General features: G+C 43.7%; 1 protein-coding gene across 1 annotated transcript in view; it reads right to left on the bottom strand.

Moving 5' to 3' along the window:
• Positions 1 to 27,682, bottom strand: part of DESI2 (desumoylating isopeptidase 2) — a 74,597-nt gene extending 46,915 nt beyond the window's left edge. Inside the window, exon 1 of the mRNA XM_075862903.1 lies at positions 27,202 to 27,682. Within this exon, the coding sequence (XP_075719018.1) occupies positions 27,202 to 27,240 (39 nt within the window). The 5' untranslated portion in view covers positions 27,241 to 27,682. The remainder of the gene's footprint in view (positions 1 to 27,201) is intronic.
• Positions 27,683 to 27,896: the final 214 nt, after the last annotated feature.

Below are 27,896 nucleotides of genomic sequence, written 5' to 3'. Positions count from 1 at the left end.
AACCTATGACGTCATCAGAAGCTCCTACACAGAGAACAGATGCAGCGTGAAGGTGAACGGGAGAAGAACGGCTGATTTCCAGCAGAGCCGAGGAGTCAGACAAGGCTGCAGCCTCAGTCCAACGCTCTTCAACATCTACATCAATGAACTGGCCACAGCTCTGGAATCCTCCTCAGCACCAGGTCTCACCCTCCATGACACCCAGGTGAAATTCCTGCTGTATGCAGATGACCTTCTGTTACTATCACCAACCGAGAAAGGTCTCAAAGACAACCTGCAAATCCTAGAAAAATTCAGCTCCACGTGGGCACTACCCATCAATGCCAAGAAAACCAACATCATGGTGTTCCAGAAGAGAAACTCAAAATCCCCCAGGCACCCGACCTTCACACTAAATAACGCCACAATCACAGCGACCGACAGGTACACTTACCTGGGCCTAGAAATCAACCAATCAGGAAGCTTTAAACAAGCCATAGAGATTCTGAAAGACAAGGCGTGCAAAACCTTCTATGCCATCAGACGAAAACTCTATCATCTCAAACCACCAGTGACGGTCTGGCTGAAAATCTTTGACTCCATCATCTCCCCAATCCTCCTGTATGCCAGTGAAGTCTGGGGTCCGGACACATACCCAGACTGGTCAAGGTGGGATTCCAGCCCAACAGAAATCTTCCACCTAGAATTCTGCAAACACCTTCTCCAAGTCCATCGGAGCACCTCAAATAGTGCCTGTCGGGCAGAACTGGGCAGATTCCCACTACACCTCACAATCCAGAAGAGGGCGCTATCATTCTGGGCCCATCTACACAGCAGCAGGCAAAGTTCCTATCACCATAAAGCCCTGTTACACCAAGGGATCCCAGGTAAACCAGGCCCCCCAGAACATCTCACCCTGACCCGGCCTGAAGAAAATGTCACCCAGCGCGGCCTCACAAAAGCCGAAATCAAGAAGACAATAAACAAAGGCCAAGAGGAATATATCAGTGACTGGAGGAACGACATAAAGACATCCCAGAAACTGACAATATACCGGAGTCTACAGCGGGAATATAAACTGGCGCCATATCTGGAGAAACTGCCAAACCCCAGAGACAGACAGATCCTGAGCCGCTACAGACTGAGCGCCCACAACCTGCTCATCGAATCCGGGCGCCACAGACAGACCTACAAGCCCAGGGAGAGCCGACTGTGCCAACAGTGCGACCAGGAGGCCGTGGAGGATGAGGCCCACTTCCTGCTACACTGCTCCAAATACTCAGCAGTGAGGGACACTCACTTCAGGAGACTCTCTGATCTCTTACCGGACTTCAGCTCCATGGAAGAGCAAGAGAAACTCTACATCCTGCTGGGTGAAGAGGAAACCACAGTGGGCACAGCGGCACAATATGTCACTGCATGCCATAAACTGAGAGAGACATGATATGCCATGGACTTGTATAACCCCGACCCTAGATATGTCCCTATCCCCCAATCCCTCAGTCCCTATCCCTCATTCCCTTACTTCTTACTTGCTTTGGCAATGCTAATATGTATTTGGTCCTGCCAATAAAGCTTCTTTGAATTGAATTGAATTGAATTGAATTGATTCCAGTAATAAAACCTTCCTTTCAAAGTGTTAGGTCAGTCATCATTGCTCTTTCACCACAGCCTGATGCTCCATCTATAAGTTATGAAGTGTCCAGACCAGGGGTCTCAAACTCGGCCGGGTAAACGGGCCACACATAGAAAGAAAAAAAAAGAAAAAATGTGATGTCGACGAGCCGCATTACTTTCAAATTTGATACAATACAAAATTATTGTTAATCAATTCGTTATTTTAACTACTATAAACACTATATTACTATAATACCGCTAGGTTTAAACTTAACGGAAATGTTCACGTTTACTCCATGTGCTTATTTTGACAATCCAGTTTAAGTGCCGTTAAATGCAGTTCGGCAGCGTGTGGCACACAAGAATGTCAAGATTGGGCAGCCCCTCTGTAGATACTAACACACACTATAGATAGTGCCAAACATATACACTGGGGCTCCCTCTAGGAGTGGAATCCCCAGCCAGAGCGTGGTCGACGCTTCGGCCGAGGATTCCTCTGCTGGAGGAACCCCTGACGTCACGGTCCATGGACCCTCCTGGACCGGAATGTGATGTCAGGGGCAAGCCCAGAGCTGGAGTCCCGGGAAGAGCGCTACTAGCGCTCTGCCTGGGACTTCATCTCTGTCTATATATGGACAGTGATGTCAGGGGCTTCCCCAGCCGGAGTCCCGGAGCAGTGCTGCTTCTAGCACTCTGGCTGGGACTCAAGTTTTATTTTGTTTTTACATTTTTTTGCTCCTGGTTGGAGGTGTTTTTAATATTAGGCTGGGTTCACACGACCTATTTTCAGACGTAAATGAGGCGTATTATGCCTCGTTTTACGTCTGAAAATAAGGCTACAATACGTCGGCAAACATCTGCCCATTCATTTGAATGGGTTTGCCAACGTACTGTCATTTACGTGTCGTCGTTTGACAGCTGTCAAACGACGACGCGTAAAAATACAGCCTCGTCAAAAGAAGTGCAGGACACTTCTTTGGACGTTCTTGGAGCGGTTTTCTCATAGACTCCAATGAAAACCGCTCCAAAAACGGACGTAAAAAACTCTGCGAAAACCGCGAGTTGCTCAAAAAAAGTCTGAAAAGCAGGGGCTGTTTTCCCTTGAAAACAGCTCTGTATTTTCAGACGTTTTTGGTCACTACGTGTGCACATACATATATATATATATATATATATATGACAAATCAAGGGTAGAAGCAGCACTGTGATTCACAGAAAAGAGTCAGAAGTGTCAGGATTCTGAATACACATGACGTCCAGGCTGGATTTCATGTGTATTCATTATCAGCACACTTGATTAACGTTAATCTCTGTGTATGCGGCTGCACATCGCTGCTGTGTAAATCAATGGAGAGGAGTGTATGACGCTGACTGGTCACTGATTGGTCAGCGTCATACACGTAAATACGCCCAGTTAAAAACACAATACACGCCCAGTTGGACATAACGAAAAAAAAACGCCCAGTTTTCAATTGAAAGCTCATTTGCATATATATATATATATATATATATATATATATATATATATATATATATAAAATAGCTCATAACTTGGCCAAAAATGAACGTTTTTAAAAAAAACAAAAAACTTTACTGTTATCTACATTGCAGCGCCGATCACATGCAATAGGAGATAGGGATTTGAGAATCTGGTGACAGAGCCTCTTTAAAGACTACATGCTCTTCCTCTGTGCTGTTAGGTTACCTGATGTATACTATGCAGTATTATAATAATTAGGCTATGGTGGACATTTGATGACTTCGGAACTTGTTAAATTTTAAGTATGTTTTAATTTTGTATGTATATGTATGGGTATCTTTGGGAGGGTTTCCAATTTGTGGAATAATAAAAATTTATATTTTTTGGACGTACATATGTCTAAAAGAGTCTTTTAGACATAATTATATGAGGCGTATATAGGTTTTCTTAACTACAGACTATGTCTTGTGATTATAATGCTGCCTAAGGGATATTATAGGTGCTAATGCAGCGGTCACGTGGACTGCCGCGTCACCCAGGGAGGTCGGACTGGATGTCAGAAGAGGGATGCGTCACCAAGACAACAGCCAGGGTACGTATGAACTTATTTTTCTTAATATCGCTGCGTTCCAGCACTGATCAGCAGCCTCTTCTCTCTAGCAGTGCTGACAGAGAGAAGGGGCTGCCGATTAGTGCAGTGCCGTATCTGTCTGTATGTGTACCTCTGTCCACACGGCCGTTGCTAGGCAACGGCTCCGTCACACACGTATGCCTTCCGTGTGCCTTCAGTTTTTTTTGACGGCCCCATTGACTTGCATGGGCCCCACAGTCACGGAATCTCGGACCAAAGTAGGACATGCTCTACTTTTGTCGGAACAGAGCAACGGGACCGTCAAAAAAACAAACAAAAAAAAAAACCTGAATTGTGCATGGCCCCATTGAAATTAATGGGTCAGGGTGCTAGCCGTCTGAAAAACAGCTAGCACCCTGAAGAAAAAGACTGAAGTGGGCATGAAGCCTTACCAAAACCAATAGGAGAAAAATATATCAAAGCTGTTGCACTGTGGCTTAAAGAGGCATAACTTCAACTAAAAATGATGTATGTTTCCCTGATTTTCATGAGGTTCAAGACAGGCACCTTTACAAATCCAGGAGCCAGGCAGCTAATACACCTAGAAACTGGCTTACTGCCTAAACTTGGGTTGGTCTATATTGATATCTATTAAGCTCACCATACACAGAGAATATAAGTCAGCCAAGCCTGCCGATTTCAGCGGGATCATGGGGGCTTTCTAATTCTCCTGGCGGCACGTCAGGGATCAGGCATGTTGGATTTCAACACACCTGGACCTTTGTTGTGGTGGGAGACCAGTCGCTGACAGCAGCCCATTTCCCTCTCTCCATTAAAATAAATATGAATACTCAGCCAGGCGTGCATAGTTTAAAAAAAAAAAAAAAAAAAAAGGCAAAACCATTCTAAGGCTGGGTTCACACATATTTTTTTGCAGCCGGAAAATCTGCCTGCACGACGATTTTTGCGGCGTTTCGCCCACGGCCCTTGAGCGCTGCTGCCGTTAAATGCCACGAAATACGCCTTCTCTGCCTTTATGTCAATGGGAGGTCAGAGGCGTGAACTCCCGAAGATGGGGCATGTCCCTTCTTTTTTCTGCACGCGGGAAAAAAAATGCCTCCGCCTCCCATTGAAATCAATGGGAGGCATTTTCGGCCATTTTTGGCGCATTTTCCGCGCAAAAAAAACAACTTGCTAAAAAAAAAACTGAGTGTGAACTCCCCCTAACTTATTTGTCTAAATGCAAATGCAATGGAAACAGTACACATTAAATTCCAAATCAAAATAATAAAGTTGATCCAGTTTGTTAATCCTTTACAGAAAGTAAAGAAAAAAAATGATTAGGCTGTTCAAAAAAATAGCAGTGCCAGTATTTTTCTTTAAAAACAAACATTAAAGAGGCTCTGTCACCAGATTTTGCAACCCCTATCTGCTATTGCAGCAGATAGGCGCTGCAATGTAGATTACAGTAACGTTTTTATTTTTAAAAAACGAGCATTTTTGGCCAAGTTATGACCATTTTTGTAGTTATGCAAATGAGGCTTGCAAAAGTCCAAGTGGGTGTGTTTAAAAGTCAAAGTCCAAGTGGGTGTGTATTATGTGCGTACATCGGGGCGTTTTTAATACTTTTACTAGTTGGGCGCTCTGAAGAGAAGTATCATCCACTTCTCTTCAGAACGCCCAGCTTCTGACAGTGCAGATCTGTGACGTCACTCACAGGTCCTGCATCGTGTCGGCCACATCGGCACCAGAGGCTACAGTTGATTCTGCAGCAGCATCAGCGTTTGCAGGTAAGTAGCTACATCGATTTACCTGCAAACGCCGATGCTGCTGCAGAATCATCTGTAGCCTCTGGTGCCGGCTCGTCTGACACGATGCAGGACCTGTGAGTGACGTCACAGATCTGCACTGTCAGAAGCTGGGCGTTGTGAAGAGAAGTGGATGATACTTCTATACACAACGCCCAGCTAGTAAAAGTAGTAAACACGCCCCGATGTACGCACATAATACACGCCCACTTGGACTTTTACTTTTAAACACACCCACTTGGACTTTTGCAAGCCTCATTTGCATAACTACAAAAATGGTCATAACTTGGCCAAAAATGCTCGTTTTTTAAAAATAAAAACGTTACTGTAATCTCCATTGCAGTGCCTATCTGCTGCAATAGCAGATAGGGGTTGCAAAATCTGGTGACAGAGCCTCTTTAATGTATAAACTGAAAAACTGTTTCAGATTTCACTTTACTGAGCTAATATTTAGTGGCATAACCATTGTTCCTGAGAACCGCTTGACATCTCTGTTCTATGGAGTCAACCAACTTCTGGCCCCTCTGAACATGTTTTCCAGTCCAGGAAGATTGGACGACATTCCACATTTCTTATGCATTTTCGGGTTTTGCCTCATAAAACACATTTTTGACGTCACCCCACAAGTTCTCTGTGGGGTTGACGTCAGGGGATTGGGCTGGCCACTCCATTACCTCAACCCTGTTTGTTTGTTTGTAACCAAGAGGTTGTTCACTTACTGGTGCGTTTTGAGTCATTGTCGTGTTGAAAGACCCATTTCATGGGAATTTCTTCCACATAGGACAACATGATCTCAAGTAATTTGATATATTCAAACTGATCCGTGATCCCTTGTATGCGATAAATAGGCCCAACACCATGGTAGGACAAACCTCCCCATATCATGATTTTTTCAGCACCTTGCTTTACTGTCTTCACCGTGTACTGTGGCCTAAATTCAGTGCTTGGGGGTCGTCTGACATATTGTCTGCGGCCACTAGACCCAAAAAGAACAATTTTGCTTTCATCAGTCCACAAAATGTTGCGCCATTTCTTTTTGGGCCAGTCAATGTGTTCCTTGGCAAATTTTAACCTATTCAGGACACGGGATTGTTTTTTTTTTTTTTTTTTTTTAAACAACGGTACTTTGCGGGGAGTTCTTGCTGGTAACTTGGCTTCACTTCATCGTATTCTGATTGTAGCAGTACTCACTGGTAACTTCACACCTTTGATCTTTTTGGAGATGATGATTGGCTGAGCCTTTGCCATTTTGGCTGTTCTTCGATCCATACGAGCAGTAGTTCCTCGCTCCCTTCCAGGTCTTTTAGGTTTCGGTTGCCACTTCAAGGCATTTGAGATTATTTTAGCTGAGCAGCCTATAATTTGCAGCACCCCCCCCCCCCCCAGACGGGCCCCCCCTGTAGTCGTGCAGGAGACTCTGTATAAAAGGACACATGGTGTAACTGTCCTGGGAATGCTGGGTGATATGCCCGCTGTTAGTGTGGTACCCAGCTTTCCCAGACCCCTGAACGATAAATCTCTCTTGTTGTGCTGAGACAGAGGTTCATTAGTCACATTCCCAAACAGTCTCAGCACAACTAGAGAGATTTACCGTTCAGTGGTCTGGGAAAGCTGGGTGACCACCATTACCCTTCCTACTGGAGTGTGAGAGGTTCATTAGTCACATCCCCAAACACTCCAGTAGGAGGGGTAATGGTGGTCACCCAGCTTTCCCAGACCCCTGAACGGTAAATCTCTCTAGTTGTGCTGAGACTGAGAGGTTCATTAGTCACATCCCCAAACACTCCAGTAGGATGGGTAATGGTGGTCACCCAGCTTTCCCAGAAGCAGATATAACCAGGAAAGGACTGGATGGACGGGCTGAGGGTGCACAGGGTTTTTGGTGATCCCCCTCTGTCATGTGATCGGACCTAGGTTACCGGTTCTGATGCAGACGGGGTTCATGTGACTATAAGGGTATGTTCACACGTACTAATTACAGACGTAATTCGGGCGTTTTTGCCCCGAATTAAGTCTGAAACTAGCACCTCAATAGCGTTGACAAACATCTGCCCATTGAAAGCAATGGGCAGACGTTTGTCTGTTCACACGGGGCGTATATTTACGCGCCGTTGTCAAATGACGGCGCGTAAATAGACGCCCGCGTCAAAGAAGTGACCTGTCACTTCTTTGGCCGTAATTGGAGCCGTTATTCATTGACTCCAATGAATAGCAGCGCCAATTACGTCCGTAATGGACGCGGCGTTCAAGCGCCTGCACATGCCGTTACAGCTGAAATTACGGGGATGTTTTACAGGTGGAAACATCCCCGTAATTTCAGCCGTTACGGACGCTGTCGTGTGAACATACCCCAAATCTGTCCATAACAATAGACAGTGCACTCAGGAAAAGCCCTGCCCTCATGCCGTAGTTGTGTGATTCTGTCTACAGTGATGGCGGTGGGTGGCTCTGACACCCGCCTCCCCCGTCGGGTCATCTCAGGACAGCAGGGGTGTCCGGATTGGAGACACAGCGCCGCACCTGTCCTCAGGTTGTGTCTGGTATTGCAGTTCACCTCCATTGAAGTGAATAGGACAGAGCTGTAATACCACACACACGACCTGAGGACAGGTGCGGCGCCATGTTTTCCTGAACGACCCCTTTAAGAGTGTGTGTGTGTGTGTGTGTGTGTGTGTGTGTGTGTGTGTGTGTGTGTGTGTGTGTGTGTCGCGGAGCGTGCACGGGCGCCGCTGATACTTCATAGCCGCTTATCAGCTGTTTTGAAGAATCAGCGGCAAGCACACACACGCACAAAATCAAGTGTAATCAAGCGTGTGTTTTTTGCACGTAAAATGTGCAAAAAAAAAAAAAGTGTCAAATACACGGCGTGTGAACCGGTCAACTGAAAAGTCATTCACTTCACGGTCATCATTCTAAGGGTATGTTCACACACAATGTTTTCAGCTGAAAAATCGGAAGCAGAACGCCTACAAGCATCTGCCCATTGGTTTCAATGGGAAATACGGCGTTCTGTTCCGACAGGGCGTTTTTTTACGTGGTCGTTTTCCAAAACCGGCACGTAAAAAAATACGCCCACCAAAATGAAGTGCACATCACTTCTTGGGACGTTTTTCATTGACTTTATAGAAAAAACGCTCCAAAAACGGCCGTAAAAAACGCAGCCAAAGACGAGAGTTTGATTTAAAAAATGGCTGAAAACCAGGAGCTGTTTTCCCTTTGTTTAGTAAGCGTGTGAACATATACTTAGCCTTTTGGTGTGTCCTATAACTTCTGCCAGCTGCAGAATCACACCCAAAATGGCTGCCGGACACTGCTTAGCAATTTGAAGACAGCTTTTCTGGCTTGTGGGAGGGGGGGGGGTGGGAGTGAGATTCCCTCCCACATTTACAGCAGCTGTGAGTCAGGTTGCTTTGCTTTATTCACCTTGCTGTAATTCTGGGAAGTGCTCCCTCTGGTGGCCAACATAGGAAAACATGTCAAATTATTATTTAATTTTTAATACTTTCCACCATATGGAAGAAAAAAAAAAATACAGCAAAAAACTTCAAAAATATCATTGAAATAAGTAACGACACAAAAAAAAAAAAAAAAAGGTTAAGTTCCCTTTAAGGAGATTTAGACAATCTCATGCCCATGAAGAGGGAAAAAAATAAAATATATATATATATATATATATATATAACATGATGCAAAATATGTTCTGCAGTGCGACTTTCAAATCAACAGCATGTCAATTTATGCTGCTGGTTCTCTGCGGAGACTTCAATGGGAGCAGACATTCCGCAACAGATTTGTTTTGTTGCGGTTTTTACAGCGGAAACGCATATACTTTGCTATAAATTAATGTTTAAAGGAACAGTGTCATCACAAATAATTTGTTTATATGTTAAAGATGTTAGTGCTGTAATATAAACGTTTATTTTCATTTGTGTGTTTGTGTTTTACTGTTTCTTATTTTCACACTTTTTCTTCCCTATGGGGGCTGCCATTTTTTGTTCCATTTCTGTGTGTGTCGATTAACGACACACACAGACATGGAATACGGCAGCCACAGTCCCATAGGGACTGCGAACGGCTCCCGTCCCATTGACTGCCGTGTACGGCGTCTGTGTGGGAACTGCGCATGCGCCGCTCCCACACAGTCCTATTCGAAATTGGCGCCGTCCGGCGCCATTTTCCTGTGGACCGGAAGTCGCGGCTGGACAGTAATATTACTACTTCCGGTCGCGGCTTCCGGACAAGTGCACATGGAACAGCGGCAGCAAAGGGAGCGGACGGGCCGCGGCGGCAGGAGCAGGTAAGAGATTTCAATGTATGTTAGTGTTTGTGTGTGTGTTTACTACTGCATGTAAACCTACTACACTGTGGGTTACCTCAAAAAATGGCGACACACAGTGTAGGAGGTTAAACCTTTCAAACCCCTCGTTTATCCCGGCACTAGCCAGGATAAAGGAGGGGGGATTGCTGAGAGCTCACTAGAGCGATAGCTTTTAACCCAATGTTGCAATGCTGCAATTTTGGGAACTAGCTCCAAACAGCTCCATCTAGTGACCAAAAATGGGTAGTATTATAAATTTGAAAAAATTTATAATATTTCCTGACTCGCGAAAAAAATAAAAAAAATTTGAACAATGTTTAATCACCCACACACTAAATGTTTAAATTTAAAAAAAAAAACATGTTTTTGGGGCGACACCATGCCTTTAACACTAAAATCGGCAGATAAAACGGTTTCTGAAGCAATGTGTTAAAAAAAACGCACTATTTTGTGCAGATTTCGGTGACAGATTTATCTGCATTTTTTTTTCCGCTTCCGCCGCAGATTTTCTGTTGCAGAAAATCCGCAGCATATTCTGTGTGTGAACATAGAGTTCATAACATAGATGTGATTGAAAACAGCTGGATCCTGCGTGGAGCCCGCTGACACTGAACCCGTCAGTGCCGCTGAGTTGATGCATTCAGGTTTTAGCGCCACCAGATGTTGGTGGCTTAGTTGGGGACCGTCCTCTGATCACTTTTCGGAGGGGCCGCAATCTTAAGGATAGATTGGTGCACAGTCATCTGAAGATGCCTGCTGCCACCACTTGGCTTTCTACCACAGCTACTGGGTCCTTCCAGTGTGGTAGATGCAAAGCATGTAGCTCTGTTTGGAAAAGCAAAACATTCAAGAGCACTGTAACAGGAGTCATGTTTTCCAACAGGTCATTTATTAACTGCCTTACTAGGGGGGTGGTGTACTTGATTACGTGCCAATGTGGTATGCAATATGTTGGCAAAACAATAAGGGAGTTCAGACGCAGAATTCGGGACCATATCTGTGACATTCAGAAGAAAGCTGATACTCCTGTTTCTCGACATATATGGGACAATCACAAGGGAGATCCATCCTCTATTAGGTTCCAAGGTATGGAACATGTCAATGCTCCTGCCAGAGGAGGCAATTGGGATAGACGTATCTTACAGAAGGAGGCACAGTGGATCTTCAGGATGCAAACCATCAAGCCACTGGGCCTCAACGAGTCTATATCCTATCTTCCTTTCCTATAATATGCTCTGCCCATCTAGTAATATACTGGCGCTGACTTCTCTCTGACATCTGTGTGCCATGAGATCTGTTTCCTGATTTCATCCTTGTACGGTTTTTCTAATAATGGATCTGATGATCCTTTTCTTGTTTGGCTTCTGCCGTTGATACGCTTTTGTGCTGATTTGTGTGCAGTGATGTGCTCACTAGATTTCCTGTGTCGCATTCATGGCGCCTACTCCAGCCGTGATATCGGCGCTGTATGTTTTGGCCACCTTGAGCTCCCCCTTGTTACCAGCGATGCTTAATGCATCTCTCTCATTGGCTGCGTGGTTACCATGGGCTGCCCTGTGTGTGGGGGCGTGGGTTTCTACACGCCGTACTCCCTCATTGGACAGCCCGACACTACGCTACGCCTCTATGGGTGGGGCTTGTGTTGATAAAACTTCCTAGTTTCCTCGGCGCGCATTAGACCACCATCAGATGTCTCATATGCGCCGTTACACCTAACGAACAGCTGAATATCAGCTGACAGGCTCTTTCTTAACTCTACGTTAATAAATCAGGCAACTCGTACCCCTGAGGACGCTCCCCTACATGGTGCAGAAACGCGTTGGGAGTGTGCCTGCTAACTAATCTGTGGCAATCAGATTTCATCAATATTTGCTAAGCACTCTGAACTGGTTTTTGTGATAATTCACCTTGATACAATCAGGCATCCATGAATGGGTGCGTGCTGACTGTCTCCTTTGTTTCACATACAATTCAGTCTGCGCTTTTGATCTGGTTGCCAACGCCTGTACCTGGATCTTTTGGCACTTTGTGCCCTACCAATTTTAATCAATTTGATAATAAAGAATCATTTTAAACGTTTATACAGGCAGTAATTTCACACCTTAGTAATTTAAACGTATACCTTTTCACTGTTACTCCTTGGAATATCTAGTGATTTGGAGTATATGCAAAACGCAAAACTCTGAAATAGTAATATGAAAGTGTAGATGGCACAGGAATGGTAAGCTCTCTTGCACATGACCGAGCTCAGGACGTGAAAAAAGGCCCGCGTGTCGACCGCATTTCCCGGCCCGACCCAGGTACAGGTGAACGGGGACTCCTGGCATCACAGACATTTTATCATTCTAGGAGTCCCTGCCTCCCCATGGAACTGCTGTTCCGTACTGTATAATTTTGTTCAACGCAGAACAGCAGTTCCGTGGGGTGTCAGGGTGTCAGAGACTCCTAGCATCATAAAAGGTCTATGATGCCAGGAGTCACATTCACCTGCATCGCGGTCGGGCTGGGAAACGCGGCCGACACATGTCTGGTCTAAAGGCTTCCGGCCTCCTAGGATGACGCTTTATCTCATGTGACCACTGCTGCGGTCACATAGGACGCAGCATCATCCATACAGGCCAGCTAAACACAGACTAGACTGGGTATCAGTGTTGCATCGCTATGGCGATGCAAGGGGAGGAGAGTATGGGCTTTTATATTTAGTCTTCTCCTCAGTGACAAATCTGGTTGAAAAGCTCTAACAAACTAAACACTATTTGGTGCAGACTTTCACCCGGAATTCCCTACGGAGAGGGTTACAAAATAAGGTACAAAGACTTTAGGATTGTACTTAAAATTAGCGCTGTCATAAGCCTCGCAAGTGATACGGGCAGGTGCCAGACTGTCTAAAGAAAGCCTGGCTCCTATTCTAACTGGTTAGCCCGCTTGGATGCTGCGGTCAATAGCGATGCAGCATCTAAGTGGTTTCAGATGGAGAAGGCTCGCTTTATCATCTCATTGGTACCCAATTAGGCACTGGCTGTCGGAGGTATTGCAGTGTATTAAAAAAGCGATGGATAATTGGGATTAAAAAAAAGCTACACATTGCTGCGTCCGTATGTCGAGAATACCAAAAAAATATATATATTTTTTTAATGCTACTAAAAACAAATAAAATAGACTAGTCCTTTCAAAACGTTAATTTCAGTAATTCAAGTCATATTATATAGATTAAATACACAGTGATCTATTCCAGCATTTTTTTCTTTTAATGTTGATGATTATGGTAACAGTTAATGAAAACCCAAAATTTAGTGCCTCAGAATAATTAGATTATATAAGCCCAATTCCAAAAATGATTTTTAATACTGAGATGTTTTCCTACTGAAAAGGATGTACCGTATATACACTCAATACTTGGTCGGTGCTCCTTTTGCATGAATTACATCAATGCGGCGTGGCATGGAGGCGATTAGTCTGTGGCACTGCTGAGGTGTTATGGAAGCCCAGGTTGCTTTGATAGCGGCCTTCAGCTCGTCTGCATTGTTGGGTCTGATGTATCTCATCTTCCTCCTGACAATGCCCTATAGATTCTCTATGGGGTTTAGGTCAGGCGAGTTTGCTGGCCAATCAAGCGCAGTGATACTGTGGTTATTACACCAGGTATTGGTACTTTTGGCAGTGTTGGGAGGTGCCAAGTCCTGCTGGAAAATGAAATCAGCATCTCCATAAAGTTTGTCATCAGAGGGAAGCATGAAGTGCTGGAAAATTTCCTGCTAGACGCTGCGCTGACTCTGGACTTGATATAACACAGTGGACCAACACCAGCTGATGACATGGCCCCCAAACCATCACGGACTGTGCAAACTTCACACTGGACCGCAAGCAACTTGGTGCCTCTCCACTCTTCCTCCAGACTCGTGTATTGGCCCAACATTTGAAGATTGCATAGGAGGGTATTTAACCCCTTCATGACTGCCATACGTTTATATACGTTCTAACTGCCGATGCCCCGCGCAGTTAGCACGTGTAAAAACGTTGACAGCCTGGAAAGGGTTTAACGAGTGCAGTGCTGCTTCAGTGTGAACAGAACTGCCCTCATGTCGGCCAGGGCTTTGAGAGCTCCAGAATACACCCCCCACTGTAGATGGTGGCACCCACAACCCCCTGTAGGCAGTGCAAAATCCTCTGTAGACAGCGCCACCTAAGCTCCCTCAAGCATCGGAATCCACGGCCAGCGCTCTGGCCGAGGATTCCCCTCCTTGAGGGAGCCCCCGCTCCATCCCCGCTGTAGATACTGCCACCCCCCCTGTAGATAGCAAAGCCCCCCCCCCCCCCGCTGTAGATAGCGCCACCTGAACTGACTCTAGGAGCAGAATCCACGGCGTCAGATCGCACTGGCCAGGGATTCCGCTTCTGGAGAGAGCTCCTGACGTCACAGTCCATTTGGACAGTAAAGTCAGTGGCTCTCTCGAGGAGCAGAATCCCCGGACGACACTATCCCGACACGATTCCGCTACTATCAGATATATGCCAGTACATTAGCCTGTGTACCGATAGGTATGTTCTAACAACTGCCTGTGTACTAAGTATGCCCCAATAGGAAATATGGTAAGACAGCCATGGGGTCCTACAATGGACCCTGGGCTGTCTGGCGATATATAGTATGGCCCTCGATCGCGTCACAGGAATTCCCTGTGACGCAATCCAAGGGGCATCCCCTTCTCATTTTCTAGTGAATGCTGCAGTTCTGCTTTGATCGCAGCATTCAGGGCAATAACGGCGGAGATAAGACGTTTCTTTGATCTCCACCGTTATAGGGCGGGGCTGCGGTTGTGCAATACAGTCATTGCCCCGCTCCTGACAGTAAGTGCGCGGTCAGCCTGAGGTGATGCGGCCGGCACTGCACTAATGAGCGGCGGTTCAGGCACTGAAGACAGTACATTGGGGTGTTTTGCAGTGCGCCCGCCATGTTCTGTCTTCAGTGCCGCCGCTCATTAGTGCAGCACCGGCCGCATCACATCATCCTGACGGCACGCACTTGCCAGGACTCAGGAGCAAGGCAATGACTATCACACAGCTGCAGCCCCGCTCTCATACATTCATGTGTTACAATGCTAAGCTGTGTTGCCACACAGCTTCGTATCGAAATACATGAAACGGTATTGAACCGTTTGGGGATGCACAGTAACCAAGTTTCGATGCATCCCTAATTGGCACCATCTACAGAAGACACTGATGCTATCTACATGGGCATGATCTACAGGGAGATCTGTGGCACTATCTAGGTGGGCAACACATTGATGCAATACTGGCATGAAAAACTGATAGTTGATTTGTTGTTGACTGCTAATTTTTTCAGTCGTGTGTATAGAGGCCTCCCCACAGCGATCCAGTGTGACGTAGAGAGAAGAGAACTAATTGTATGTATGTACACACACACACATATATATATATATATATATATATATATATATATATATATATACACACACACACATTATATATATATATATATATATATATACACACACACACACACTATATATATATATATACACACACACACATATATATATATATATATATATATATATATATATATATATATATATATATATACACACACACACACACACACACAAAAAAATGTTTACAAAAAGTATTTTTTAAAATTTTTTAGTGATTTGTCAGCTCATAATAAAAAAAGGTAACACTGAACAATTAAACTAATCTAGAAAATGAAAGCCTCATAAGTCTTGTAAAAAGACCAAGTAAAAATAGTTGTGACATTCAAGGCGGATCCAAATCTATTATATAGTTTAAAGTGCATATCAAAAATTGAAAATTTGCCCTTGGTCATGGAAGGGTTAAGGTGACAATATTGGCCACATTTACCAAGCAGTTTACACAAGGTTTTGGTGCAAACATGACGTGCCACAAATTTGAATCTGCTATAAAAACATAGTCTAGTACATCTAGAACTACAAGAAATGTGTGACCACTGGCTAATTCCAAGAGTTTATCATAATTTCTCAAGAAATGAACCCAGTTGTTGCCAATTACATGCAGATATACTTTCTCTTTCATTATAAAATCAGGAAGTTACAAACATTGCAATTCTCTGATCATTTTTAGCAGGGCTCAGTTATTATAGCGACCAACAAATCAGCCTTGGAGACAAGTTTAGGCTTCCTGCACTAAAACCCCTTAAAGAGGCTCTGTCACCACATTGTAAGTGGCCTATATTGTGCATGATGTGATCGGCGCTGTAATGTAGATTACAGCAGTGTTTTTTATTTAGAAAAACGATCATTTTTGACAGAATTATGACCTATTTTAGCTTTATGCTAATGAGTTTCTCAATGGACAACTGGGCATGTTTTACTCTATGGCCAAGTGGGCGTTGTACAGAGGAGAGTATGACGCTGACCAATCAGCGTCATACACTTCTCTCCATTCATTTAGAATTAGTCTGTAAAAATGAATCTACTTTTTTCTGAAAAAAACATTAGGAAATTTTAATATTTACAAGGAATAAGAGAAAAAGCAAACCAACATTTGTAAATCATCTTCTCTTTTGATTACGGAATGCCCCATATGTGGTAATAAATAGCTGTTTGGACCCACGGCAGGGCTCACAAGCGAAGGAGTACCATGTGGATTTTGGAGAGCAGATTTTGCTGGAATGGTTTTCAGTGCCATGTCGTGTTTACAACGCCCTGGATGGACCAAAACAGTGGTAACGCCCCAAAAGTGACCACATTTTGGAAACTACACCCCTCAAGGAATATTTATAGGGTTATAGTTAGCATTTTGACAGAATTTATTGTAATTATGCAGTGAAATTGAAAATAAATTTTTTCTAATTAATTTTAGCTCATATTTTTTCATTTTCACGATAAAGGAAATAAAGCACCCAAACATTTGTAAAGCAAGCTCCTCCGAGCACACCAACGCCCCATATGTGGTAAACTATTTGGACACACGGCAGGGATTAGAAAGGAAGGAGCTCCATTTGACTGAGCTCGAGTTTTGCTGGAATAGTTTGCGGCGCCATGTCACATTTGCAAAGCCCCTGAGGGGCCAACACAGTGCAGACCCCGCAAGAGTGACCCCATTTGGGAAAGTACACCGCTAATGGAATTTATTTAGCGGTATAGAGAGCATTTTGACCCCACTATTTTTTTTCGCTGAATTTATTGGAATTAGGCAGTGAAAATGAAAATCTACATTCTTTCCACCAACATGTTGAATTTCTCATTTTCACAAGCAATAAAGGAGAAAAAGTACCCCAACAATTGTAAAGCAATTTCTCCCGAGTACAGCAATACCATAACGTGTGGTCATAAACTGCTGTTTGGACACACGGCAGGGCTCAGAATGGCAGGAGTGCTACTTGGCATGCAGATTTTGCTTGATTGGTTTTTGGGCAACATGTCGCATTTGCAGAGCCCCTGAGGTACCAGTACAGTAGAAAGCCCTGAGAAGTGACCCAATTTTGGAAACTACACCTCTCAGGGCATTCATCTAGGGGTGTAGTGAGCATTTTGACCCCACAGGTGTTTCATAGATATTAGAATTAGGCCCCATGAACACGACAGTAAAAAAAAAAAAAAAAAAACTTATTTGCGGACAACAATACAGTCCACAATTATGGACCAGCCCAGTTCTATTGGCTGTGGACATCTTACCGTAGTGATACGGAAAGGTGTCAGTGCCGTAAAACCATGCCGGCAAATATGGAGCATGTCCTACTTTACAGATTTTGCGGGCCGTGCTTCCAAACTTTGTATGGGAGCACGGCATGAAAATGCGGCCCGCGGGTGCCGGCTGTGCCCACAAGCGCGGGCCGTGATTACGGGCACAGCCATGTGCATGAGGCCTTAGGCAGTGAAAATGAAAAAAAATAAAATAAAATAGAGACTCTTTTTGCTCTTAATTTTTTATTTTCATAAGGTGTAAAAGGAGAAAAAAAAAAACAAATTTGTTTGCCAATTTCTCCCGAGTACGACAATACCCCATGTGTGGCTCTAAACTGCTGTTTGGGCACATGGCAGAGCTCAAAATGGAAGGAGCGCCATTTGGCTTTTAGAGCGCAGATTTTGCTGGACTGGTGTACGGGCGCCATGTCGCATTTGCAGAGCTCCCTTAGGTACCAGAGTAGAGTGTAACAGTAGTAACCCCCATTTTGGAAACTGCACCCCTCAAGGCATTTTTTTAAGGGGTGTAGTGGGCATTTTGATCCCACTGTTTTTTGTTTTTTTTATTAGAAATGAGTGCTCAGTGGATGGTGCAAAGTGAAAATTGCAATTTTCCACAGCTATATGCCATTTTAGTGCACAATATGTTGTGCCGAGTTCATGCCACTGAAGACAAATACCTCAAACTGTTAAGCGGGTTCTCACGGGTATGGCGATGCCATATATGTGGACGTTAACTGCTGTTTGGGCACTCTGTAGGGTTCAAAATGGAGGGAGCGCCATTTGGAGATCAGATTTTGCATGGTAGTAGTTCTGTTCAGGGTTTTGCTGGTATTTCAGTTTATCACGTAGGGGCATATGTAATCTGTGCAGAGCACATCAGGGCATAATGAGGGTATAATAATGCGGTAAATAAATAACAATTCATAGCTATGTGGCCGGCGTCGCACTGATAAACTGTGCCCAATCTTATCCGCTTTTGGAACACACTGCACATTTTGCATCGCCATATTCTGAGAGCCAGAACTTTTCTATTTTTTCTCCACCGGAGCTCTGTGGGGGCTTATTTGTTGCGGGACAATCTGTAGTTTTTATTGGTACCATTCTGGGGTACATGCAATTTTTTTATCACCTTTTATTTCATTTTTTTTGCAAGCAAGGTGACCAAAGCCATCAATTCTGATGTTTTTTTTATTCATTTTTTTACAGTGTTCGCCACGCGCTATAAATGAAAATGTTACTTTATTCTGTGGGTTGATAAGATTACGGCGATACCATATGTATATCTGATCCATTTCCATCACTTACACGTTCTCAGGGAGTTGTGATTGGTCTGTCTGCTGTGACTGACCAATCTCAGCGATCGCCGGCAGGGGTCCGCTGTGATTGGCCCCCTGCCATCTTACTGTGCCGATCAACTGTCAAACAGTTGATAGCACAGTTCTGATACCTTGTCCTTTGACAGGGTGACCGTTGTTAGACAGGACGCAACAGTACGTCCCGGTACCTTAAAGCACCGCAATACAGGATGTAGCGCTGCGTTAAGGGGTTAAACACTTGGAATGCTGGTAGCTGCATGCAGTCACTGACTGCAATAAAAAGGATCTTTCACCTCTCCAGTCATGTCTATTTTAGTAAAAACTTGTATTAGGGTGAGTTCACATCAGCATCACCCTTCCGGTCATGGGTTCCATCAGACCTTTCTGTCAGAGAAGCCCATGAACGGAAACGCAAACGTAAACCATAGCTTCCGTTTGCATTCCCATTGATGTCAATGGTAATGCAGTTTTTTTTCTGCGCCATAAGAATTTTGTTTTTCTAGCAGAAACAATGGTAATGGCAAGTGGATGCTATGGGTTCCGTTTGCCTTTACATTCATGGGTTCCTCCAACGGTAAGCTGCAACGGAACCCATGAACTGAAAACCAACACGGATGTGAACAGGCCCTTACCCATGAAATAATGTGGAGTACCTTTTCTTAGATGAACGGCAAAATGCAGAGTTCTATTATTCCTCCTGGAAATGTATGAATCAATTGACAACTCGGTGTTACCATTCCACTGTCACTGGTACTACACAGTCTGATGCGGTTCAATCATTGCTGGCAGTGTCAGAATGTGTAGGGACTCACCATATGAACAAAGGGAAAGGTAAAACCTAGTTAGGCCTCATTTACACAAGCGTGTGTGTTTTGCGCACGCAAAAAAAGCGCCATTTTGCGTGCGCAAAAGGCACAAAACAGCTCAGTGTGTCATCAGCGTATGATGCGCAGCCGCCATCATTATGACACTCCGTTTGGATGTTTGTAAACAGAAAAGCACGTGGTGCTTTTCTGTTTAGATTCAGAGTTTGACAGCTGTTGCGCGAATCACGCAGTTCGCACGGAAGCGCTTCCGTGCGACATGCGTGGTTTTCACGCATCCATTGACTTCAATGGGTGCGTGATGCACAAAACTCACGGACTGTCTGCATGCCCCCATAGACTAATATAGGTGCGTACAACACGTGTGAAAAGCATGTGCGTCGCACGCACGTACATCACGCTTGTGTAAACGAGGCCTTACTTATACATTTCCATGAGTAATAACAATGGAATGGTACGATACAAAATTCTAAGAAAAGGTGCTCCAGAATTGTTATTTTTTGGGGAACACAATAGTTTACTAAAACAAAACATGTCAGAAGACAGGTCTAAGTAGAGACCACAGCAGAAAGCTATATACAGGAGCCAGCAATAAGCTGTTTGTATGTAGCTTTGCAGGAGGCCAGTATATGGGCTTGCCCACACGTAGCGGAATCGCGTATTTTCCGTCCGGAATTGCTGATGGAAAATACACAGCAGAATTCAGTAGCAGCAAAGGGGGTGAGATTTAACACATGCTGGTAAAAATTTACAATCACGAATTGACCTAAGGTGCGTATTTTTTGTCCCGCAGCAGGTCAATTCCTGCTGCAGAAAGTGGACTGAATTGCTGTGTTTTTCAGAGTAGATGTCACCATCTCCCAGCAATGAGAAAAACGCAGCAAAATCCACACCATTTATTGCAGTAAAAAAACGCAGGAAACATGCGGTTTTTCCGCTTCGGAAATCCTGCTAGTTTCTGTGGAATTGCTGCAGAAATTTTCGGCAGCAATTCCGTTACGTGTGGACAAGCCCTATAAGTGGTGGAAGGACTTGCTGTAGCGACTGGGAGGGGTGGTGGGGGTGCTTGTACACCATAGAAAAACGTGAATGGCTTATGTAATAGCACGTGCTGTACCCCAGTAGCTGCGTTGTATTCAGTGTGTGGTGGGGAGGAATATGGCGCATACTACACTAGTGTAACATACTGGTGTACCCCTCGGCTATACATCAGAATTAATAAATATGCCCCATTGTGCGTAGCTTTTCAGACTAGGGCTGCCATAGCAACACATTCGACAACTTTCATTGCAATTTACATTTCATTCTTGTCAAATTAAATTTGATGGCCGCACTCCACAATCAGAGAATTCACTGGAAGTTACACCCCGCATCCTCGTGATTAGTTTGATTTTCTGGACTACCTCAGAGATAGTCCAACACATGCACCTAACAGACAGATTCCTAAAATGATTTCCATTTTAATCAAGAAAGTAATATTTGTGGTTATCATAGTAACAGGATCAGTTTAGAAAGCCTCCTGAAGGATTGCGGACTTGTCAAATGCAGCCGTCCTGGGGTAATATAGGAAAGTGCTCTTCATCTATACGAAATCAGTACAAGTATTGATTACAAGCGGTACAGCTCGAAATAATCTGTACAGTTGTATTGAAAAACAAACATCTTTTAGGGTGTAAAAATAAAAATAAAGAACAAAAATAATGTGGTTGCATAAATACCGACACCGTTAAAGGAATACTTTGCATTTAGTCTTTTTGGGTAGAAGTCTATCAGCAAGGCAATGGAACAAATGATAAATGGGAGATTTTCAAATCTACTTTGAGTTATTATAGTGCAAAATTTATTCCTACAGGTAATAAGTATAAACGACTCAAATTAAACCCCACATGGCTTATACCTTCTGTGAAAGGGGCAATACATGACAAAAAAAGGGCATTTAAAAAATACAAATCTGAGGGTACAGCTGTAGCCTTTGTAAAATATAAAGAGCTTAATAAAATCTGTAAAAATGTAATAAAATTAGCAAAAATACAAAATGAAAGGCAGGTGGCCAAGGATAGTAAAACAAATCCTAAAAAATTCTTCAAGCATATAAATGCAAAAAAGCCAAGGTCTGAACATGTAGGACCCCTAGATAATGGTAATGGGGAGTTGATCACAGGGGATCAAGAGAAGGCAGAGTTACTAAATGGGTTCTTTAGCTCTGTATATACAACAGAAGAAAGAGCAGCTGATGTAGCCGCTGCCAGTGCTGTTAATATATCGGCTGATATACTGAATTGGATGAATGTAGAGATGGTCCAAGCTAAATTAAATAAAATAAATGTGCACAAGGCTCCGGGACCAGATGGGTTACACCCTAGAATTCTTAAAGAGCTTAGTTCAGTTATTTCTGTCCCCCTTTTCATAATATTCAGAGAATCTCTAGTGACTGGTATAGTGCCAAGGGACTGGCGCAGGGCAAATGTGGTGCCTATTTTCAAAAAGGGCTCTAGGTCTTCCCCGGGTAATTATAGACCAGTAAGCTTAACATCCATCGTGGGGAAAATTTTTGAGGGGCTATTGAGGGACTATATACAGGATTATGTGACAATAAATAGCATTATAAGTGACAGCCAGCACGGTTTTACTAAGGACAGAAGTTGTCAAACTAACCTAATCTGTTTTTATGAAGAGGTAAGCAAAAGTCTAGACAGAGGGGCCGCTGTGGATTTAGTGTTTTTGGACTTTGCAAAGGCATTTGACACTGTCCCCCATAGACGCCTAATGGGTAAATTACGGACTATAGGTTTAGAAAATATAGTTTGTAATTGGATTGAGAATTGGCTCAAGGACCGTATCCAGAGAGTTGTGGTCAATGATTCCTTCTCTGAATGGTCACCGGTTATAAGTGGTGTACCCCAGGGTTCAGTGCTGGGACCACTATTATTCAACTTATTTATTAATGATATAGAGGATGGGATTAATAGCACTATTTCTATTTTTGCAGATGACACCAAGCTATGTAATATAGTTCAGACTATGGAAGATGTTCATGAATTACAGGCAGATTTAAACAAACTAAGTGTTTGGGCGTCCACTTGGCAAATGAAGTTTAATGTAGATAAATGTAAAGTTATGCATCTGGGTACCAACAACCTGCATGCATCATATGTCCTAGGGGGAGCTACACTGGCGGATTCACTTGTTGAGAAGGATCTGGGTGTTCTTGTAAATCATAAACTCAATAACAGCATGCAGTGTCAATCAGCTGCTTCAAAGGCCAGCAAGATATTGTCGTGTATTAAAAGAGGCATGGACTCGCGGGACAGAGATGTAATATTGCCACTTTACAAAGCATTAGTGAGGCCCCATCTAGAATATGCAGTTCAGTTCTGGGCTCCAGTTCATAGAAAGGATGCCCTGGAGTTGGAAAAAATACAAAGAAGAGCAACGAAGCTAATAAGGGGCATGGAGAATTTAAGTTATGAGGAAAGGTTGAAAGAATTAAACCTATTTAGCCTTGAAAAAAGACGACTAAGGGGGGACATGATTAACTTATATAAATATATTAATGGCACATACAAAAAATATGGTGATATCCTGTTCCTTGTAAAACCCCCTCAAAAAACAAGGGGGCACTCCCTCCGTCTGGAGAAAAAAAGGTTCAAGCTGCAGAGGCGACAAGGCTTCTTTACAGTAAGAACGGTGAATTTATGGAATAGCCTACCGCAGGAGCTGGTCACAGCAGGGACAGTAGATGGCTTTAAAAAAGGGTTAGATAATTTCCTAGAACAAAAAAATATTAGCTCCTATGTGTAGTAATTTTTCCTTCCCTTTTCCCTTACCTTGGTTGAACTTGATGGACATGTGTCTTTTTTCAGCCGTACTAACTATGTAACTATGTAACTATGTAACATCTGGACTTGGCAATTGTTGCCCACTCTTCCTTGCAAAAGTGCTCCACATCTGTCAGATCACGAGGGCATCTCCTGTGTACAGCTCTCTTCAGGTCACCCCACAGATTTTCAATGGGATTCAGGTCTGGGCTCTGGCTGGGCCATTCCAGAACGTTGATCTTCTTCTGGTGAAGCCATTCTTTTGTTGATTTGGAGGTATGTGTTGGGTCGTTGTCATGCTGAAAGATGAAATTCATCTTCAGCTTTTTAACAGAGGCCTGCCGGTTTTGTGCCAATATTGCCTGCTATTTGGAACAGTTAATAATTCCCCCCATCTTGACTAAAGCCCCAGTTCCAGCTGCAGAAAAGCAGCCCCAAACCATAATGCTGCCTCCACCATGCTGCACTGTGGGCATGGTGTTCTTTTGGTGATGTGCAGTGTTGGCTTTGTGCCAAACATATCTTTTGGAATTATGGCCAAAAAGTTCAACCTTGGTCTCGTCAGACCAGAACACGTTTTCCCACATGCTTTTGGCACACTTGATTTAGGTTTTTGCAAAACATAGCCGGGCTTGGATGTTTTTCTTTGTTAGAAAAGGCTTCCGTCTTGCCACCCTATCCCACAGCCCAGACATATGAAGAATACAGGAGATTGTTGTTACATGCACTATAGAACCAGTACCTGCCAGAAAGTCCTGCAGCTCCTTTAATGTTGCTGTAGGCCACTTGGTGGCCTCCCGAACCAATTTTCATCTGGTCTTTTCATCAAATTTTGAGGGAAATCCAGTTCTTGGTAAGGTCATTGTTGTGCCAAATGTAATCCACTTCTTGATGACCGTCTTCACTGTGTTCCATGGTATATCTAATGCCTTGGAAATTCTTTGGTACCCTTCTCCTGACTGACTTGATGTGGTGTAAGCTCTTTACGGACCATGGCTTTTGCAGTCACATGCAACAAGGGAAAGGTCAGGAAAATCCTAATAGAACAGCTGAACTTTATATGAGGTTACTCAGAATCACTTTAAATAATGGCAGCTACTATTTAACAGGCGTTTAAATGTGATTGGCTAATTCTGAACACAACCACATCCAATTATAAGAGAGAGTTCGCACTTATGCAACCACATTAGAGGGGAAAAATAAAAACTACAATAAATTATTGCAGCTTGTTTTTCAATGTTTTACAAATTATGGGTCATATGAAAGGTGGAAGAAGTTCAGAAATTATTCTTCTTGTACTAACTTTGTAGAATGAAAAAAAACGGGCATTTTGGGATGTGTGTGTGTGTGTGTGTGTGTGTGTGTGTGTGTGTGTGTGTGTGTGTGTGTGTGTGTGTGTGTGTGTGTGTGTGTGTGTGTGTGTGTCTCTCCCCATGGTTTTAGAAGTCACAACAAAAACCACTATCTAATATATAGAGCTACTACACAGCCCCCTTGCGCACAGGACGTAAATCTTGTGGAATTTTTTTTTTTTATCTGGAAAACCTGAAGCGTATTACAGTAGAAGGAAAGTAGAGGAGATTTGATGTTATTACCCCTAGACACTTCCACTTCACAATAGTAGCACTTACAGCTGACCAGGGCAAATCTAGCAGAGAAGACATTTCACAAACAAACTTGTGGCAAAGGTAGCACCCTACGATCGTGCCATATTTAAAGCCATTGAGCTCTTCAGTACAACCCATACTACTAGTAGTGTGTCTATGGAGCTTACTTGCCCACGTGCTTGATTTTTTTGCATCGGTTTGCAATTAGTGTGGCTGAAACATTTAGGAGTGGTGTCCACATATGTTTTACTATGTATTGTACTTTGTGTATAAAATTGTGAGGAACTGACGGAAAGGATGAAAACCTATACAGGCCTCAGGCTGGGTTCACACGACCTATTTTCAGGCATAAACGAGGTGTATTATGCCTCGATTTACGCCTGAAAATAGGCCTACAATACGTCGGCAAACATCTGCCCATTCATTTGAATGGGTTTGCCAACGTACTGTGCTGACGACCTGTCATTTACGCGTCGTCGTTTGACAGCTGTCAAACGAATGCCTCGTCAAAGAAGTGCAGGACACTTATTTGCAACGTAATTTGAGCCGTTTTTCATTGAAGTCAATGAACAGCTCAAGGTTACGGGCGTCAAAGACGCCTCGCATAATGCGAGGAGGAGCTTTTACGTCTGAAACGACGCAGCTGTTTTCTCCTGAGAAGATTTTTCGGTCTGACAGAACAGATTTCTACACAGTAAGGCAGCCGGCCCTTTTTACGAGCCGTGCTGCCATTATAAAGTATAGGAGCACAATCCGTGAAATTAAAAAATAAATAAATATATATATATATAAATAAATAGGACGTCCTATTTTTTTGGGCCGGTTTCTACGGCACGGACACCCTCCCGTAGACATAAGGGAAGGTGTCCGTCGGCCATAAAAATGAATGGGCCCGTAATTACGGGCGATTTTACGGTCGTGTGCATTGTGACATGATTGGTCATACGGTGTGAATTACATAATTGTCTGCAGCCAACTCCATGTGCCACACATCCTTAGGCTGGGTTCACACAGTAATGTCAAGCATGGGATGAGAAACACAATGGTCACATCCAAAAAACATATGCTATAGAAAGTAGTTGCTATAAAAACAAACATGGCAGGGTTTCTGGTTTGTATTTCTTCCCTTTTTAATCTACAAGGGATAAAAAAAAGAAAAAAAAAAAAAAGAAAAACTACTAATAAAAACAGACGAGCAGCTAATGAGAACTTGTGTTATAGTCGGGGGGGGGGGGGGGGGGCAGCAGATTGCCACATGCACTAATGAATTACCGCGTTGTAATTGTAGTGGAAACGTGAAGGCAAACCCCAAAGTACAACAATACTGTTCACTACAATACTATTCACTATAATTCAATAGAGCTTTCAGAAGAGACTATGATTATAGGTATGAACACGTATAGCGACATGCAAATAAACGAACGCCATTGTTTTCAATTATTCCCAGCCATTGAGATGGACATGTGAATATGTATGATGTCAGACACTGGAGTAAACAGGTGCCTTTCAGTCAATAGTATAGAAACGACAGGTCTCCCAATAGCCATAAATGTGATCACGGTTCTAAAAGGAAAAAGTGCTCCGTCTAAACAACCGTCGTACAATGATGACCAGTTATTTGTGGAAACCCATCTCTACATGGGAATCAGTCTGCACCAGTCTCACATCCTCTTCTGCGCTCCCCTTGTAAACAGGTGGCTCTTGGAAAGAAGCAACCACTTGCGACTATGAACATAATGCAGTCCATCTAATGAAAGCTAAACATACTAGATAAGACGACAGCCATCCACGTCATCACAACTTTCCCTGCTAAACAATGATTTTTCTGACCCAACATGGCTCATTGACAAAGCAAAAAAATAAATGGGAAGCCACAAGTCACATCTTCATCCCTAAATACTTATCAGAAGTGACTGCACACACTTCTCCATCACATAGGACTGTCATGTCCTCACCACATGATACTGAAGGACCCACCACTAGAAGGTCGCCCATAAGCACACGATCTAAGCGCTACCTCTACAGTTTCCATCAGAAATCAGTCGCCAATTCCCATAACCTTTATGTATCAGACATGTTTTCATAATGTGGCTGATCGTTAACAGCAATTGAGTAAATTGGGACACACAAAACACTAATATATATATATATAGGAGTACGTGGCGCCCACACGCTTACCATATCATACACATTAAGGATCACCGGCTGGTTGGCCATCTCTCCTCATGTAACCCGGGTCTCAGCCTCCTCCTGCAGCCGCACAGGACAAAACACCGAGGGCTGCTTCCAGCCAGAGCCGCCGAAATGTACCTCCCCTCGAGCAGGCTCTTTCTCCTAGTCCGGTGTCCGCCGGTTACAGCGGGGTTGAAGATGCTACACGGGTCATGACCTGGTAGCGGGCTCTATACACTAGTCACAGAGATGTGAAGGAGCCCGAACGCTGGCGGAAGCGGTTATATGAAAACAGTGGAGGCAGCCGTGCAGCGCCCAGTAAAAGCCGCATCCTCTCCCGATACCTCAGACCAATTCCCGTAATAGAAACATGACTGGTATTAAACAATGATACGTCAAAGTAGTTCCGGCGCAGCAGCTGCTGCCTCTCCTTCCGCCGCTCAACTGGCCGTAGTGTCAATACAGATATCCCAGCAATGACCACTTACGGAAGCCGCAGAGGTACTTTTTTCTTTTTTTTTGGCAAGTAAGCGTAGGTGCTGCTGGCAGGATGACGAGATGACAGTGACGTCACGAAGTGGGTGGTCTCTACAAACAATTTATTTTAGTGTCTGCCCATTACTTTTTTCTCCCATGTTTGTCGTCGACTGTTTTCAGTTCATGTGTGGTAAAAAAAAACATCGCTAATGTGACTCATTTAG

Source organism: Rhinoderma darwinii, chromosome 4, assembly GCF_050947455.1.
Source record: "Rhinoderma darwinii isolate aRhiDar2 chromosome 4, aRhiDar2.hap1, whole genome shotgun sequence".
Lineage (NCBI taxonomy): Eukaryota > Metazoa > Chordata > Amphibia > Anura > Rhinodermatidae > Rhinoderma > Rhinoderma darwinii.
This window is presented reverse-complemented; position numbering and strand designations above follow the sequence as displayed.